The following is a 20510-nucleotide window of genomic DNA, read 5'->3' on the forward strand; positions in this document are numbered from 1 at the left end:
CTTGTGCTTGCATTGATCCATCTTGAATTTTTTCATTTGATTATTATCCAATCCCTTCATTTACTCCATGGAATCATTTCCTTAGAAAGCACACAAATTAGAAACTAAGCAAATATTTTTGCGAAAGGTCAGCAATCCCTAAATTTGGACAAGAAAACCATCGGTATAATCATTAATAAATTCTAATATATCCTTTTTTTTATATATATAAAACTCAAAAATTAAATAATGATAAAAATAATAAGTGAGTAAAATTTTAAATTAAAAATTATTATTAAGGATAAAGTAATATTTCAGTTTGGAAACTTGAGTTAAAAATTTATTACCTAATATATCCACGACATATTCTAAGCCAACCGCCCTTCATTATTACCATTTCACCTAATCATTTAAATTAATTTGTTGATTATAATAACATTATCGATCCATTGGATTTATATTTTCGAGAAATTGGTGAAAAAGGAAAACTGATTTATTAATATCGATCTAGAGTGCCAAGTTAATGAAATTTTGGTAGTCTTGTATGATTTAATTGCCTTTTAATTTTGACACGTGTCAATTTTTCATTGCATAAATTTGATACATATAAATTTTTCAATGGTTTGAGACACTTCCGTGTTGCATGTGAGTAGGGATGGTAATGTGACGGGACGGGGGTGGGTTTGCCATCCCCATCTCCGTCCCCGAATTCTATCTCCATCCCCATACCCATCCCGACTCCGCTTTTTCGGGTTCGTTGAATCCCCAAATTCGAAATTTCGAGGATTAATTTCCCATCTCCGCCCCCATCATCGTTTCAAAATTATAAATATGATAAGATGATAACGGATTCGAAAATTTTCTCAAACTAAAACTTATTATTATCTATTATTATTAAAAATAATATTAATATTAATATTAATATTAATATTATTATTAATATTTTAAAAAATAATAATATTATTATATTATTATTACTAATAATACAATTATTTATTATTTATATTATTTTCGGGACGGGTTCGGGGATGAAGATAGTAATCCCATACGCGACCCGAACTACATCGGAGATTTAAAAAATTCTCCGAATCCGAACTCAAACCCGAAAAAATCGGGGATCTCCATCCCCATTTCGGGTTTTTCCGGCGGAGCCCCAAACCCATGGGCAAAATTGCCATCCCTACATGTGAGTAGGCTCGAACAAACCCTAAGGCCTAAACTAGAATTAGAAGCTCGGTTCACTAGTTACTTACTATATATTATTCATTTTCTGTTCACCCTCTCTTCATTTCAAGCCAACCTTGTCTTTCATTTCTCCTTCTTGGAAACAAAACTCACAAAAATGTACAATAATAATAGTCGGGAATATAACTACAAGCCAAGGAGACATTCCAAGAACAAGCCATCTTTCTCCTCCACCCTTCTCGACAAAATCTACCGCTCCATCGACGCCAATGCCGACGATTTTAATCCCAAGAAAGAAGCGCAAAATGGTTTCAGCAGGTTTGTTAAGACGACCTGCAGCACAGATGATGAAGATCATGATAAATTCACAGCTAAGAGAAGGCCCACGTTGTTCCCAGAAGACAACGATTTCTTGTTCTTTTCTTCAACTACTTCGGCTTCTTCCGACAGTTCTGGTGCACTTTCATCATCCGACACAGAATTCTTCGGTAGAGTTTCATGTTTATCCAGCCAAACAAGGCCTAAACCAATTCGAACTGGCTTGCTTGAGAACCAGGCTAAAAAATGCGAAGATGACACCATCAAGTTGAAATCAAGGGCCTCGAAAATATATGCTAATTTCAGGAAAGTGAAGCAGCCTATTTCCCCGGGAGGGCGGCTCACCAGCTTTCTCAACTCTCTTTTCCACAGCACAAATGGGAAGAAGGGTAAAAATCTTGATCCTGCAGATTGTTCATCGGTTACTTCCTTTTCAAGATCGTGTTTAAGCAAATGCCCGCTTGACAAACCGAGAAATGGGAATGGAAGAACGGTGAGATTTAATCCGTTGAGTGTCGTTGTTGATGAAGACTCACGAGCCCGTGGACATAAAAGTGTGTGTCGTGAAATTTCTGATAAATGTAGAAGGCCTCCATTGCCACTACCAGAGTCAAAATCGAGCGTAAGGGATATCAAACATATAGATCAGGGAAAAGCACGCGATGCTTTGAGTTTGAGGGGATTTAACAGTCAAAGAAAGGATCAATCTTCCGTATTTACAAAAACCCGCCGAGAAGAAGAAGGGATCGATTGCGATGAAGATGAGGACGGATCCCTCAGCGACTCGAGTTCGGACTTATTCGAGCTCGATAATTTGAACGTGTTTGGAAACGAAAGATTTTGTGAAGAGCTCCCCGTCTATGAGACTACTCGTTTCGACTCCACAAAACGTGCTAGTGTTACTCGTTTGATTCGATAATCACGTGAGACTAATTGCTTGAATCATAATAATTTGGTTTTGTTACTTTTAACTTGAATTGTCTCCTCCAATATAGAGTGCTTTCTTTTTACTTGTACTTTCGATCAAATCAAAATATACTTTGGTTTCTTTCCAAGTTTTGGAATTCGATGATGATGATGTGAAATAAATGTGGACAAAGTAAGATTTGGAGTGAGACAAACACTGAAAAGAAGCGACAGATTTGATCCCAAGGGATAAAGTGAATGCTTAATTTGGGTGAAAATATTTTATGTGCGTTCAAATTAGTTTTTATTTACGAAAGCTACAATTGATCAAATGGATTAATGAAGTCTCCTGCTTTGTGACATATTAATTTCTATGACACAAATATCAATGTTTAAGCTTTAATTTTTATTATTTGGTAAGTAAACTCTTTGGAGAATTGAATTTGTTGCATCATATATAGTTTTTTTTTAAAAAAAGAAGCATATGATTTTATTTCAGTTAATGTTTATAATATTTCAATATTTATCCCGTCACTGGAAGCAAAAATGAGATGCTAATACTAAAGGGAAAAGCAAATGTTTCCGATGGGGAATAGGGAAAGCGAAGATATTTTGGTGTCTTTTTCTTGCTTTTTATGGAGATATATGGGAGAATTTTTGTTGTTTGAAAAAATAGTACCATAACTCCAAGAAAAGGGCCACTTGTCTTTGTCTCGTTTTGTGCGTTTCTTTATTCAAACTAGTCCACATGTTCACACCACCTTTTTTAAATAAAATAAAAAAAATGCGCGAATTTGCGATTTAACAAAAGGCAAAAACATTTGGAGTCTAAATTGTGACCTACATGATATCTCCAAGAGAATAATTTTATGTCTTAAAAATCTATTTTGGTTCTCACACAATTTATCTCTACTGTTACAAACGCCTATATGTATTTCACAATTAGTTAGTTAACACTATACCAAACACTAATATTAAACAAAACCAACATCCAAGTTGTGTATCCAATGTCAAGGAAAAAAGCTAGCTAGCTACTTTTGAAAGGAACGTGTAACACCTTTACCCCATGACATTAAACTATAAATGCTATAATGCGGAAGCCTTATAAAAGATTTGGAGAATATAATAATTAATAAATTTTGGCAAAGTTTGCCCATAAATATAGATTTACCAAATATTTCCAAGCAAACAAATCAAACATTACCACAATCAATCTTTTCAAAATACACATATATTCTCAAAACCCCGACTAAACACATAGATCTCATCTCCATAATTACCAAGTGTTTGACAAAAGTTAAGACATAATTTCTTGTCCAAAACATGAATCAATGTACAATACTCAAAACCATTTTATAATTGTCACATTTTATCAAAACATCATTCTCCAAGCTTTGGGAAATGCACATTCCATGCCTCGACGCTTCTATCGCTATTCTCTTTTATCTGCATCACATGACATAACTGAAATGAGTTTACAAAACTCAGTAAGTGGAACTTTCAATAACAATTACATATACAATAGTGTAAAGAAAGAAATCATTACAATTGAACCATAGGAAATGTCATCGTTCAATGGAATATATAGATAACAATTATATGGCATTTTATCAACTATTTCCCTCATTTCCCTTGTATGGCACTGATAAGTCATCCGTCGATAGTATACATGTACGTTTCAGTCAAAATCAGTCAATGTACATGTTAAATGTTGATCAACTTCCGTTATGTGGGTTTAGAAGTGCTAGAAGCACCACCACTACCATATAACTATCAAGCCATAAAAAGAACCATTGAATCATTTTATCAAACATGTGGAGTGCATGTAATTAGAACTAGCTTCTTTCTTATCAATTGACATCAAAATTCCTCTCGTCAATTGAAGGATTATGAAAAGAAGTATCCAACTCATGATCTTGAGTTGGCAGCCGTGGTATTTGCTTTGAAGATCTGGAGACATTATTTATATGGCGTGAAATGTGAGATTTTCTCAAATCATAAAAGTCTTAACTATCTCTTTACTCAGAAAGAACTGAACATGCGTCAGAGAAGGTGGTTAGAACTTGTGAAGGATTATGATTGAACTATCAGTTACCACCCAGGAAAAAGCGAATGTGGTTGCTGATGCATTGACCCGAAAGTCAGGTCTTCAATTAGGTTCTATGATTCAAAAGCCTCTAGTTGTTGGATTTGCAGAGAAGTGAGATCGCATTGGTTGAGGAAGGTACGATCGCTCGACTTTCAGCCTTAGTTATTCGACCGACTTTGATTGACAGAATTAAGCACGAGCAACAGTTCGATACTCTTTTGTTGGACTTGAGAGCAAAAGCAGAGATGAAGGGGAATTCTGAGTTTGGATTGAACAGTGATGGCCTGATTACATTTCAAGGCCGTATAAATAATGTCTCCAGATCTTCAAAGTAAATACCACGGCTGCCAACTCAAGATCATGAGTCGGATAGTTCTTTTCATAATCCTTCAATTGACGAGAAGCATAAGCAATAACTTTACCTCGCTATAGATAACAATTATAAGATGGCATTCTATCAACCATTTCCCTCATTTCCCTTGTATGGAATTGATAAGTCATCTGTCGATGGTATACATGTACGTTTCAGTCAAAATCAGTCACTGTACATGTTAAATGTTGATCAACTTCCGTTATGTGGGTTTAGAAGTGCTAGAAGCACCACCACTACCATATAACTATCAAGCCATAAAAAGAACCATTGAATCATTTTATCAAACATGTGGAGTGCATGTAATTAGAACTAGCTCCTTTCGTAACCATTGAAGCTATTAAATGATTCGTGTCGAAGAACATGGGATGGATGGGACAAATACTTCCGTAACATTGAAACATGGAAGACATTGTGAACTCGATCCAAATCCGGAGGCAAAGCCAATCGATATGCTCTTTCACCAATCCTATCCAGAATCTCGAAAGGTCCAATATAGCGAGGACTCAACTTACCTTTCTTTCCAAACCTCATAACTCCCTTGAGGGGAGCTATCTTAACGAACACTTGGTCACCTACATTGAACTCCAAAGGCCTTCTTCGAACATTTCATAACTTGTCTGTCGAGATTGAGCCGTCTTCATTCTCTGTCTGATCAGTGCGACCACATCAACCATTTGTTGAACCAACTCGGGTCCCAACATCTTCCTTTCTTCTACTTCGTCCCAATATAAAGGTGATCTACACTTCCTACCATATAATGCTTCATATGGTGCCATGCCAATCGATGACTAGTAGCTATTATTATATGTGAACTCGACAAGAGATAACTTCGAATCCCAACTACCAGGAAAGTCAATAGTACAGGGTCCTCAACATATCCTCCAAAATTTGTATAACTCTCTCTGATTGCCCATCACTCTGAGGATGATAAGTTGTGCTAAAGGCCAACTTTGTACCCAAAGCTCTATGAAGACTCTTCCAAAACTCAGATGTAAACCTTGTATCACGATCTGAAACAATCGACACGGTTATTCCATGAAGTCTTACAATCTCTTGGACATACATCTCCGATATTGAGTCATAGAATATGTCGTCTTGACAGGGAGAAAATGTGATGACTTTGTCAATCGATCCACGATCATCCAAATAGAATTATAGTCCTTCTGAGTTCTTGGCAACCCAACAACAAAATCCAGAGTGATGTGTTCCCACTTCCATTGCTGTATAGGTAAGGATTGCAATAAGCCTGCCGGTTGTTGGTTCTCAATCTTTACCTTCTGACAAGTCAAGCATTCAGAAATAAATACTGTTATATCTTTCTTCATACATGGCCACCAATATAATCGACGAAGATCTTGATACATCTTGGTGCCACCAGGATGTACTGAATAAGGTGTAGTATGAGCTTCCGTCAAAACATCACGACGAATAGCATCACCAACAGGAACAAAAATACGGCCTTGAAATGTAATCAGGCCATCACTGTTCAATCCAAACTCAGAATTCCCCTTCTTCTCTGCCTTTGCTCTCAAGTCCAACAAAAGAGTATCGAACTGTTGCTCATGCTTAATTCTGTCAATCAAAGTCGGTCGAATAACTAAGGCTGGAAGTCGAGCGATCGTACCTTCCTCAACCAATGCGATCTCACTTCTCTGCAAATCCAACAACAGAGGCTTTTGAATCATAGAACCTAATTGAAGACCCGACTTTCGGCTCAATGCATCAGCAACCACATTCGCTTCTCCTGGGTGGTAACTGATAGTTCAATCATAATCCTTCACAAGTTCTTACCACCTTCTCTGACGCATGTTCATTTCTTTCTGAGTAAAAAGATACTTAAGACTTTTATGATCTGAGAAAATCTCACATTTCACGCCATATAAATAATGTCTTCAGATCTTCAAAGCAAATACCACGGCTGCCAACTCAAAATCATGAGTCGGATAGTTTTTTTTATAATCCTTCAATTGACGAGATGCATAAGCAATAACTTTACCTCGCTGCATCAACACAGCACCGAGACCTTTCTTGGAAGCATCTGTATACACCACAAAGTCTTCAACACCTTGAGGAAGTGCTAACACTGGAGCTGAAGTCAATTTTTCCTTCAATACTTGAAATGCTTGCTGACATTTATTAATCCATTCAAACTTAACTGTCTTTCTAGTCAGAGTAGTAAGTGGCAAGGCTATTTTAGAGAAATCGGCAATAAAACGACGATAGTACCCTGCCAACCCAAGGAAACTTCGTACCTCAGCAACTGTCAAAGGAATAGGCCACTTCTTAACTGCTAAAATCTTAGCCGGATCCACAGCAATTCCTTCCTTGGAAACGATATGACCTAAAAATGCAACTTGCTCCAGCCAAAATTCACACTTCTTGAATTTAGCATATAACTGGTTGTCCCTCAACTGCTGTAACATGATCCTCAAATGCTCCCTATGTAAATCTCGAGTCTTTGAATAGATTAAAATATCATCAATGAAGACAATAACGAAATTGTCCAAATATGGCTTGAAAACCCGATTCATAAGATCCATAAATACAGAAGGAGCATTAGTTAATCCAAACGACATAACCAAAAACTTTTAGTGACCATACCTGGTTCGAAAAGCCGTCTTAGGTATGTCACACTCCTTTACTTTCAATTGATGGTACCCTGACCGCAAATCAATCTTAGAAAATACAGTAGCACCTTGCAACTGATAATTAAGATCATCAATTCTGGGCAGAGGATATTTGTTCTTGATCGTTACTTTGTTGATCTCTCGATAAACAATACATAGTCTCAAGGACCCATCTTTCTTCTTCACAAATAATACCGGTGCCCCTCATGGAGATGAACTTGGTCTAATAAAGCCCTTATCTAATAACTCTTACAATTGACTCTTCAATTCTTTCATTTCAGTTGGGGCCATTCGATAATGGGCTTTAGAAATCGGTGCGGTACCTGGTACAATATCAATAACAAATTCCACCTCTCTATCCGGTGGCAATCCCGGCACATCATCCGCAAAGAAATCAAGATAATCCCTCACAATATTAATGTCACTCGCATTCCCACTCCCTTCTCTATTTATATCCACCACCGATGCTAGAAACCCATGACAACCCTTAACCAACATCCGTTGCATTTGCAAGCAAAAAATAAAAGAAAGGCCAAGCGAAGTACCTGACCCCGTGAAGATCCTGCTATCACCATGCCCTGAAGGAAAACACAATGTCTTGGCTACACAATCTATCACAGCTCGATAAGTAGATAACCAATACATTCCCAAAATAACATCAAACTCAATCATGGGAATGACAATCAAATCGGCATTCAAAAATTCCTCATCTACTTGAACAGGCCGCGCTCAAATCACACTTGAAGAATGAATATAATCTCCCGAAAGAAGCACAATAGAAAAGTGGACAATTTCACCAATAGGAGCAAGACCAAAAGAATGCATAAATTGCTCAGATATAAAAGAATGTGTGTCACCAGTATCAATAAGAGTAGTAGCTACCTTGCCTGAAATAAGAATGGCACCTGAAATGATTGACGGATCAGGATTAACTCCTTCCTTGGTCAAAGAGAAAATACACTCCTGAACTCGGCCCTTGCCCGATGATTGAGTGCAATTGATCGCAATGTGCCCAACACCTCCACATCTATAACATTTGTTGCTTCCAACTAGGCACTCTCCTTTATGTGGTTTATGGCATTTAGGGCATAAAGGCTTATCTGATTCAGATGGCACCGCAGGCGTTTTACCGCGATATTCTTCCTTTTCTTTCCGCTTGTGTCCTCCTTTTCCTCCTTGAACTGAAGCTTGACCCTTTTGGACAAATTGTTGCCTCCTGAATTGTTTTTCTTTATCAATCTCTTTCTCATCATATTCGGCCATCAATGCTTTCTCAACAATTTCCTTGTAAGAATTAGCCTTCGACATTCGAACATCTCTTCGAATCTTCGCCCTCAACCCCCGCATAAAATGCTCGGTTCTATCTTTGTCATTGCTAGCAATGAAAGGAATCATTCATGCTCATTGTCCCTTGCTTTAGCTCCAAGAATTCTTTCACCTTGCGGGCTTTAACATCGCTAGGAAAGTACTTGTCATAGAACAAATCTTTAAACTCATTCCATTTCAATGTTTGAACATTAATCGTTACCTTGGTTGCTTCCTCCAAATTCTTGCGGTCTTGGTTAAGAGTAACACAGCACAACTCACTCGATCTTTATCATCAAAGTTAAGGTAAACAAAGATCGCCTCGACCGCCCTCATCCACTCCATTGCAATCAAAGGGTCCGGACTCCCTACAAATTCGGGTGGATTCATCTTCTTGAATTTATCATAAGCTCCCTCAACAACTCGCTCTTGAACTCGTTGATCACGCCCTTGGCCTCAACCTTGAACTGGTGTTTGTAATCGGAGAACTTGCTGGATTTGTTCCCCATGCACTTTAGCTTGCTCATAAAGTAGCCTACTAAACTCATCAACTACATTAGATGAAGTAGTATCTCGGTCTTCTCCGGCTCTCCTTCTAGGAGGTACTTCAGGAGCTTTTCTCTTGGGTGGCATTTTCCTATATTGCATCTCAATTTAAAATAATTTTCAAAACATATTACATGTAAAGCTTATCATTATACCAATACATCAATGAGGTGCAGAAAGATACATATCGAAGTGTCACAAGCATAGGAAGACATGTGCCAAATCATTGGTCCGAAAAACGTTGCTCTGATACCGCTAAATGTAACACCATTACCACATGAAATTAAACTATAAATTCTATAATGCGGAAGCCTTATAAAAGATTTGGAGAATATAATAATTAATAAAATTTTGGCAAAGTTTGCCCATAAATATAGATTTACCAAATATTCCCAAGCAAACAAAGTAAACATTACCATAATTAATCTTTCCAAAATACACATATATTTTCAAAACCTCCACTAAACACATAGATCTCATCTCCATAATTATCAAGTGTTTGACAAAAGTTAAGACATAATTTCTTGTTCAAACATGAACCAAGGTACAATACTCAAAACCATTTTATAATTGCCACATTTTATCAAAACATCATTATCCAAGCTTTGGCACACGCACCTTCCATGCCTCGACGCTTCTATCGCTATTCTTTTTTATCTGCATCACATGACGTAACTGGAATGAGTTTACAAAACTCAGTAAGTGGAACTTTCAATAACAATTACATATACAATAGTGTAAAGAAAAGAATCATTACAACTGAACTATAGGAAATGTCATCGTTCAATGGAATATATAGATAACAATTATAAAATGGCATTCTATCAACCATTTCCCTCATTTCCCTTGTATGGCATTGATAAGTCATCCGTCGATGGTATACATGTACGTTTCAGTCAAAATCAGTCACTGTACATGTTAAATGTTGATCAACTTACGTTATGTGGTTTTAGAAGTGCTAGAAGCACCACCACTACCATATAACTATCAAGCCATAAAAAGAACCATTGAATCATTTTATCAAACATGTGGAGTGCATGTAATTAGAACTAACTCTTTTCTTAGCAATTGACATCAAAATTCCTTTCTTTTTCTTTCAATCAATGAACCATTACATAACAAGTATATAATCAATGGATTAAAGGAGCTAGGAACAATAACAACATCATTCATCATACATATAGGCCATGAGATGCATTCAAGGAAAAAGCCCACTTACAACCAATAAAACTTGTTGTGATAGCTTCTTGGTAGTTGATCCTACAATAAAAGATCAAAATTATACCATTAATTTCACATCTTTAACCTATAAATTATCATTCAAGCCTAAACCACCATTCCCTTCACTTCAACCAAATACCCAAAATATAATTTTCCTTACCTTAGTTACTTGCTCTTGAGGATATGAAGATCACACCTCCAACTTGAAGATACAAACCTTGGAAGAAAGGAATTAAGAAAAGAAATGAAGAACCCTAGCTCCCCAAGTCGATGAATGCAAGAGGAATAAGGGAAATGACTAACTTATTGGCTTAGAAACTCTTAAAAATATGTTTTCTACGCCATAGACATGGACCCAAATTCTTGCGGTCTTGTTTTCTACGCCATACACAACAATCTACTTAACCATATCAAAACCATACAATAATTAACCATGAACACAATGCAATAACCATATTGATGCTATAACATGAAATATCAACCCTTCCATCAACTATACTCATAAACCATAACAATAACCATGATCAATAATAACTTAACCATATATCCATAACACCAAACTATAAAATAACATCATTGACAATAAAAAGATAAAAGGTTGGGATATTACAGAATGAGATATTCCTTAATTAGGTTTATAATATGGAAATATTATCTATAGAGTTGTGTATTTCTGGGCTAACAAGATTTGTTTTTAATTAGTATTTATCCCTAGATACTGTTGTTTTTCTTAAAAAAGTTTTATTCCTAATGAAACTCTTGTTTCCATATATTACAGTATTCTTTTATGGAATAAACTTTGTCAAATAAAGGATATAAAACCAGAGAGCTAGTACCGCGGTGTGGTTTTTAGAGAGAAGAAAGAAAACACAGTACTGAACATATTTGATTAGAATTATTTGCGTAATTGATTCAACGTTTTGTTGTGTTGCTGATTTATATTGAAGACACTCGAAGAAAACACTCGTGTGAAGTGTTGATTAAAGAGTTCTTTTGTGATTATTGTTTGAAGCAACAAAATAGTTGCATCTGTGATTTGATTTGAGTTGTTTTAGAAGCAATTTATTTCCTTGGATTGTTAAAGAATATAAATTTTTATACGTGTCACTAGTATTAAGTTTTGTAAACTATTTACAATTTTTCTAGAAATTATTTTTTCCTAAGACATTGTACAAATATTTATACTATACTTGTACATAATTTAATCAGTCATATTCTGATTATTAAAATTTATGTGTTTGATAAATAATACATTTTGCCGCATGTTGTGAATATGTGTTGATAACACCGACACACAACACCAAAATCTGACATACACAATTTATTTGTTTTTGCACTTTTAATTATGTTAAACAACCCTTACAACTTTCATGCAATACTGTAATAATGTGCGTTGGTGTTAGTTCGGAGTCGAATATTGAGCAAGTACTTAACATATATATATAATGGAGCGAGCCACCTTAATTAATGATTATTGATTAAGTAGAGTAGAGTTGTACATCTCTTTCCAAGAAACTCTTTAAACTAAAGGACAATTTTATTACTCCCAAATCAATACTATTATAATCAAACCCTAACAACCATTAATTGACTTCTGCTACTAATTTATACTCATACATATATTTGTCTGAACAAAAAATTATAAAGAAATTTTCTATTTTTCCCTAGTGTTTTATAATATATATAAAAAATTTGTTGAAAATAGTTAATATATTTAATGAATATGGGTAACATTAAATGTAGTTTAGTGTAGCGTTGGTGGAATCGCACGATAGGGCAAAAGCACGTAGCGGTGCATGTGCAGGTAATAATGCATGAAACCAATTTTTGCACAACATATATAAATTGCATTCAAGTGAATTTATACTCATTAATTAAAACTACGTACAAGGAATTTAACATGACAAATTTAAAATATTAAACAGACATATATTAATATTAAATTGTAAAAAGGAAATTCATGTGGTTGGGGGCTATGAACACTAGCTATTAATTGAGGCCTACACACATTAATGAATATGCATGCATATCGATCGATCATCTCGTTAAAAAAGTTTAGAGAATGGAATATTATGTGACTTTATAATAATTTTAAAACCAAGTAAAATAATAAATTTTAATTAATTAATTCGTTTATTCTCAGTGTGTTAATTGTCTACGACGTGAGGAGCATGCCAAGCATCGGTAGAGAAAGGAATCTTTTTAGCTATGCCTATATTATATCTAATGGTTGTAATTAATTTTGGTAATTTATGGACAGAATTTCCCACTCCTAGCAATGGAGTATATATATGTCTGTTTAAGTCACAAACTCAAGACCTCGTCCCGGTCATGAGTACTAGAATTAAGATACTAAATACCAATTGAGGAGAGTGGATTTGTAATGTAATTGATAAGTGTAATTTATTTCACTTTTATTACTTGTTTTTAACTTAGAATTATGTGATTCTTGAGCAGTTTATTTGATTTATTGTTGTTTTTGTTGTTATAGTTTGGAAGTATAGAATAAGAGTGTGAAGTATTAAAAGTGTTGAATTGGAAAGTGCAAAAAGATAAAAAAATACAGTAGCTGCAGCGCACCCGCGCTTATTCATGTACCACACCTGCGATAAGCTAGTGCACCCGCACTAAAATAGGCAGCGCACCTGCGCTCATACACCAGAAAGAGGACCGCACCCGCGGTCTGTTCTTCACCGCACCCGCGGTCTTCGAAAAGCAGAATCCGGAAATTCTGTAACTTTGTGTGCTGCACGTGGAAGTTTGAGAATTTTGTGTGCTACGACTTCTATCTTGTCTGGACTATAATAAGACATCATTTGCTACTATCTAGGGTATTGGGGAGCCAAGGAAAGAGTGAAGGAGGCTACTACTAGATTGAAGATCAAATTCATCAAGTTTGGAAGAAATCTTTTGTACAACTCCGGGAACGGAATCAACTCTTCAAACTCTTGTTCTAAGTTCTTCTTTCCTTTGTTTTTCATTTGTTATGTCTTATTTTAAAACCATGTTTTGTTGTTTTGATTTTGTTATTATGAACTAAGTTTTAATTCTAGAGGAATGATGGAACAAAACTAGAAACCATGTGTTAGAAGTTATAAATTAAGTTATTTAAATTCTTCATATTGTTAATTTGTATTGTTCTAATCTTAATGCTTTCAATTTATTGGCCATATTTTGAATGATTTATATGTTTACAATTTATCACTCGAAAGAGAAAATTATAAACAAGAAAAAGATCAAATACATCAATGGTATTTATAGAGTTCGGAAGGCCTATAATGCTATCGAAGCCTATAGAGAATCTAGTGTTTGTTGTGTTATTTAATTGTAAATTGTTGATGGGAATGTCACAATTCATTTTTAGATAAAAAATATCTACTTATTACTTGGAAGAGGGAGTAGATAATAATAGGATTTTTTGCTAATGAATAAAAATGACTTTTATAAGAAAGCTAATAAGAATTACACATGGTGGATAGTTGCGTGAAATCGGACCTCTAGATCTTTTATCTCATTGTTATTTGCTAAAATTTGGTGTTATATATATCTATATTTATTTATTTTTAAATCCATTTTCAATTTAGTCATTCATGAAATCAAATCCTTAAATTGATTTTTCTAAATAAAGTCAAGACTATTTTAATCACAAGCATTAATATACGTTTATATACACACTCCTCGTGGAATCGACACTTGTACTCAATAATATATTTTACTATAACTTGACGTCATGCGCTTGCGAGCAATCAAGAAAACACGCAACAAGTTTTTGGTGCCGTTGCCGGGGAGTGTTTATTTTAAATTTATATTAGTATTGTTACCAATTAGTCTTGATTTTATTTAGAGTTGTTTTTATTGTATTACATTAAACATTGATTTGTTTCTTATCCTTGTTTGACAGTGCATGCGAAGATCGCAAAATCTTGACTTGTTTATCTTTGATCCTGAGATCGAAAGAACCGCAAGAAGATTAAGAAAGGCAAGAAGAGAAGAGATTCAAGCAATGGCTGACAACAGAGATAATAAAAATCCACCCCCTGCAATACCCATCAGAGATCATTTTAGGCCAGTACTAAATGCTCATTATTCAGGAATAGCACGAGGGACTATTAATGCAAACAACTTTGAACTCAAGCCTGCATTAATAAACATGGTTCAACAGAATCAGTTTGGGGGAGCAGCTACCGCAGATCCTCATCTACATCTCAGAACATTCCTTGAAATCACTGACACGGTAAAAATAAATGGTGTTCCTGATAATATAATTCGATTGTGCTTGTTTTCCTTTTCTCTTAGGGACCAAGCAAGAGGATGGCTCCAATCGCTTCCTTTGGGGAGTATCACTACTTGGCAGGAGTTAGCAACCAAGTTCCTTGCTAAATATTTTTCACCTGCGAAGTCTGCACAGTTGAAAATTGAGATAAGTACTTTTAGGCAGACTGACTTTGAGCAATTATATGAGGCATGGGAACGGTATAAGGAGTTGTTGAGGAGGTGTCCAAACCATGGTTTTGAAGATTGGGTATAGGTTGAATTGTTTTACAATGATTTGAATGGACAAACAAGAGGCACTGTAGATGCAGCAGCTGGTGGCACGAAGTTTGCAAAATCACCTGATCAAGCATATGATTTGCTTGAACAGATGACCATTAACAGTTATCAGTGGCCATCTGAGAGGTCAGGAGTAAAGAAGCCAGCTGAGATTTATGCCATAGATCCTATTACATCACTCACCGCACAAGTTTCAGCTTTAACAACTCAAATTGCAGCTATGAATAAAGCTAGTACAACAGAGGTTGAAAATGCATCGGTTGTTACTGAAGAACCACATATTCCTGATGAGGCTCATTATATCAACAATAGGAATTTCGGTGGCTACGGAGGATATCGAGGTAACCCTCCCCCTAACACTTATCATCCTGGTTTGAGAAATCATGAGAATTTTTCATATGCTAATAATAAGAATGTGTTGAATCCTCCACCGGGGTTCAATACATCAAAGGGGGAAGGAAAACCTTCACTTGAGGATCTAGTTGGGAAATTTGTTGCTGAATCTAGTAAAAGGATGGCTAGGACTGAATCTCATCTTGATGGCATGGAAACTCACATGGGAAATATGGGTGCCACAATGAAATCATTGGAGACACAGATTGGACAGTTGGCTAATGCATTGAGAGATCAAAATAGAGGTCAATTCTCAAGTAATACTGAAGTGAATCCAAAGGAGCAATGCAAAGCTGTAACTTTGAGAAGTGGAAGAGAACTTGAGGTTTAAAAATCCAAAGAGAATGAGGAAAGCGAGAAGACAGTTGAAGAAGTTGAAACCGAGGGATCCAAAGCTGAAGTTGAAGTTGAACAACCTCCAGTATTTAAGCCGACTCTTCCATACCCACAGAGATTTAGGAAGAAGATTATTGATGATCAATTTGCAAAATTTTTGGAAATTTTCAAGAAGATTCACATCAACATTCCATTTGCTGATACTTTAGAGCAAATGCCAAACTATGCAAAGTTCATCAAAAATGTGATGTCAAAGAAGAGGAAGTTGCAAGAATTCGAGACAGTGAAATTGACCGAAGAGTGTAGCGCCATTCTCCAAAAGAAGTTACCACAAAAACTGAAAGATCCAGGGATTTTTACTATTCCTTGCATTATTGGTGGTACTAATATTAATAAAGCTTTATGTGATCTTGGAACAAGTATTAATCTTATGCCATTTTCTACTTATAGGGACTTGAAGCTTGGGGAGGTAAAACCAACCACTATAACTTTGCAACTTGCAGATAGGTCACTCACCTATCCTCCTGGAATTGTTGAAGATGTTTTGGTAAAAGTTGACAAGTTTATCTTCCCTACTGATTTTGTAATACTTGACATGGAGGAAGATCAAGATGCTCCATTGATTTTTGGGCGACCCTTCTTAGCCACTGGGAAAGCATTGATAGATGTACACAAAGGAGAAATCATCTTGAGAGTTGGTGGGGAAGTTGTGATATTCAACATCTATAAGGCTATTAAAGGTAATGACGAGGTGAGTACTTGTAAAAGCATTGATATAATTGACTCTTGTGTTGCTGAGATTGGTATAAGTCATACAGTAAAAGATCCATTAGAAAGATGCCTTTCTAGTACTGTTGGTAGAGTTGATGATGATGATTGAGAATTGAGAGAGCAACTTTTGGCTCTTGAGGAGTTGCCAAAGGTGAAGGAAGCCGCAAAGGAGAAGTTGGATGAAGAAAAATGTTCAGAGATTATACATTCATCCCCTGTTTTGAAGGAATTCCCAAGTCATCTTTGCTATGCTTTCTTGGGTGAGAAGTCGACATATCCGGTAATTATCTCTTCCTTTCTTACTTTAGATGAAAAAGAGAAATTGTTGGGAGTGTCGAGGAAATTTAAAACTGCATTTGGGTGGTCGATTTCTGATATCAAGGGGATTAGTCCCACCATATGCATGCATAGGATTTTAATGGAGGAGTCATACGCTCCTTATGTGGATCATCAGAGAAGGTTAAATCCAGCCATGAAAGAGGTAGTAAAAATGAAGTGTTGAAATTGTTAAATGTTGGAGTTATATATGCTATTTCTGACAGCAGTTGGGTGTCTCCTGTGCAAGTAGTGCCTAAAAATGGTGGAATGACTGTGGTAAAGAATGAAAATGATGAACTAATATCTACTCGTACTGTAACTGGATGGCGTGTATGTATTGATTATAGGAAGTTGAACAACGCCACATGGAAAGATCATTTTCCATTACCTTTTATTGATCAAATGCTTGATAGACTTGCTGGTTATTGTCACTACTTTTTTTAGATGGTTATTCAGGTTATAACCAGATTGCTATAGCACCGGAGGATCAAGAGAAGATAACTTTCACGTGCCCCTATGGCACGTTTGCTTTTAGGAGGATGCCTTTTGGGTTATGTAATGCACCTGCTACTTTTCAGAGGTGTATGATGGCCATATTTGCAGACATGGTGGAAGACATCATGGAAGTTTTCATGGATGATTTCTCGGTATTTGGCTCTTCATTTGATCACTGTTTACATAACCTTTCCCTTGTTTTGCAGAGATGTCAAGAAAAGAACTTAGTTCTTAATTGGGAAAAATGTCATTTTAATGGTCCAAGAGGGTATTGTTCTTGGACATAAAGTGTCTTCTAAGGGATTAGAGGTAGACAGAGGCAAAGTGGTTGCAATTGAAAAGCTTCCACCACCGAAGAACATCAAAGGGATAAGAAGTTTCTTAGGACACGCCGGGTTTTATCGTAAATTTATCAAAGATTTTTCTAAGATTACTAAACCTTTGTGTAATTTGCTTGAAAAAGAATCTACTTTTATTTTTGATGATGATTGTCTGCAGGAATTTGAGAAGATCAAGAAGGCATTGGTGACAGCACCAATCATGATAGTACCAGATTGGAAGGAGCCCTTCGAATTGATGTGCGATGCTAGTGATTATGCAGTAGGTGTGGTGTTGGGCCAAAGGCGTGATAAATATTTTAGATCAATCTACTATGCAAGTCGAACCATGGATGCTGCACAACAAAATTAAACAACTACTGAAAAGGAGATGCTTGCAGTAGTATTTGCATTTGACAAGTTTAGACCCTACTTGGTCGGCACAAAGGTAATTGTTTTCATTGACCATGCAGCTATTCGATACCTTTTTACCAAGAAGGATGCAAAATCACGCTTGATAAGGTGGATTTTATTCCTCCAAGAGTTTGATTTTGAAATTAAGGATAGGAAGGGGTGTGAAAATCAAGTAGCCGACCACTTGCCATGGTTCGAACTTGAAGAGAAAAAAGAGGAAGGAATCATCAAAGAAGCATTTCCAGATGAACAGTTGTTTGAGGTAAATTCTATACTCCCTTGGTTTGCTGATATAGCTAATTTCTTATCTTGTGGTGCTCTTCCTCCATATTTAACTTATTATCAAAAGAAGAAATTCTTTCACGATGCAAAGTTTTACCTATGGGATGATCCATATGTCTTCAAGAGATGTGCCGATCAGATGATTAGAAGATGCGTAGCGGAGGAAGAAGCGAAAGTTATTCTTGAACAATACCACTCTTCGCCATATGGTGGACACTTTGGAGCATCAAGAACAACAGCAAAGGTATTACAGTCTGGTTTTTATTGACCTACTTTGTTCAAAGATAGTTATACCTTAGCAAAGTCATGTGATAGATGCCAAAGGGTTGGAAATATTTCTAGACGCCATGAGTTCCCATTGACCAATATTTTGGAAGTGGAACTTTTTGATGTTTGGGGTATTGACTTCATGGGACCATTCCTATCTTCCTTTGGTCAATCTTATATTTTGCTTGCTGTGGATTACGTGTCAAAATGGGTGGAAGCAATTGCCACCAATACTAATGATGCTCGAGTGGTTGCTAAGTTTGTTCACAGGAACATATTCACAAGATTTGGGACACCAAGAGCCATAATTAGTGATGAAGGTACACATTTTTGTAATAAAATATTTAACTCACTTTTGACTAAATATGATGTAAAGCATAAGGTGACCCTGGCATACCACCCACAAGCAAATGGACAAGCTGAAGTATCCAACCGGGAGATTAAGCAGATATTAGAGAAAACGGTGAAGACAAACCGTAAGGATTGGGCACTGAAGTTGGATGATGCTTTATGGGCGTACAGAACTGCATACAAGACACCTATTGGGATGTCACCCTATAGGTTGGTCTTTGGTAAGGCTTGTCAATTACCACTGGAATTGGAACACAGAGCTTTTTGGGCCGTGAAAAAGCTTAACTTTGACATTGAAGCATCTGGTGAGCAGCGGCTATTGCAATTGAATGAGATGGAGGAGTTCAGAAATGAAGCTTATGAGAACGCAAAAATCTACAAGGAGAAGACCAAGAAGTGGCATGACAACCATATCTTGCACAGAAATTTCGAGCCCGGACAACAAGTACTGTTGTTCAATTCATGCCTCAAACTGTTTCCTGGTAAGCTAAAATCAAGATGGTCGGGGCCATTTACAATAGAATCAGTCCAACCATATGGAGCCATTGAGCTAAAGTGCAATGATGGAAGAACGTTTAAAGTAAATGGACAACGGATCAAGCATTATTATGGGACTGAAGTAAGGCATATTGACAACATTCCTTTAGGCGGATCGACTTGATGTAAACTGGTGGTAGTCGGGCTGAAGACGTTAAACCAAGCGCTTATTGGGAGGCAACCCAAATTTTTGTTTCTCTATTTCATTTTGTTTTCGGTTTTGTTTTTTTTTTATTCTTGTATTCTTATTTTAGGATGTGTATTTTTGATATAATTTGTTCTTTTATCTTCCCAAAATCTTATGAACTCAATTGTGTTTTTCAGGATTAAAATTTGAGGAGAAAACCATTTCTGATAGTGCACCCGCGCTGGAAAAACACCGCACCTGCGGTAGTTGATGAAAGAAAAAATCAAATTTTCCAGTACCTACACCGCACCCGCGGTCTCTTTTGGAGCGCACCCGCAGTGCTTATTGAAGAAAAAAACATAAAATTCCAGTAGCCATACCGCACCCGCGGTGTAATTTACACCGCACCCGCGCTACATTTCCTGAGTACCACCCACCACAAGGAGCAGATGATGAGGATGACAATAACCACTGACGGTCATTGTCCGAGGTATGTGTATTCCTCTAACTTTCATGATCATTTACATCGAGTACGATGCACATATTTAAGTTTGGGTGAGAGATGTTATTTATTTTATTTTGTGTGTTTGTAGTGTTAGTTTTATTTGAGTATTTTTATTTACTTTTGAGTTTGCTTGTGTGTTTGTAGTGTCTTAGTCATGAAATTTTTTATTTGAAATGACCAATGATGAAAAAATTTGTGTGTTGAGAAGAAAGATAACGCATTTTATTCATGTTCATCAATCAATTTGAAAAATTTAGAGAACAATCATGAGATTTGATAAATTTGAGACTTATAAAT

The 20510-nt window shown here is 36.2% G+C and overlaps 1 protein-coding gene across 1 annotated transcript; it reads left to right on the forward strand.

Annotated features, from left to right (window-relative positions):
• Window positions 1-1247: 1247 nt before the first annotated feature.
• On the forward strand, window positions 1248-2583 carry LOC142527111 (protein BIG GRAIN 1-like B). Its single transcript, XM_075631826.1, has one exon. It carries the CDS (start codon window positions 1322-1324, stop codon window positions 2399-2401), a length of 1080 nt encoding a protein of 359 aa, XP_075487941.1. The 5' UTR covers window positions 1248-1321; the 3' UTR covers window positions 2402-2583.
• The last annotated feature ends 17927 nt before the right edge of the window (window positions 2584-20510 follow it).

The sequence above is a fragment of the Primulina tabacum genome, chromosome 15 (assembly GCF_025594145.1).
Source record: "Primulina tabacum isolate GXHZ01 chromosome 15, ASM2559414v2, whole genome shotgun sequence".
NCBI classification, from domain to species: Eukaryota; Viridiplantae; Streptophyta; class Magnoliopsida; order Lamiales; family Gesneriaceae; genus Primulina; species Primulina tabacum.

Excerpts from the sequence above, each read along its gene's own strand:
- LOC142527111 (XM_075631826.1), top strand. The coding sequence starts at position 1,322 with ATGTACAATAATAATAGTCGGGAATATAACTACAAGCCAAGGAGACAT.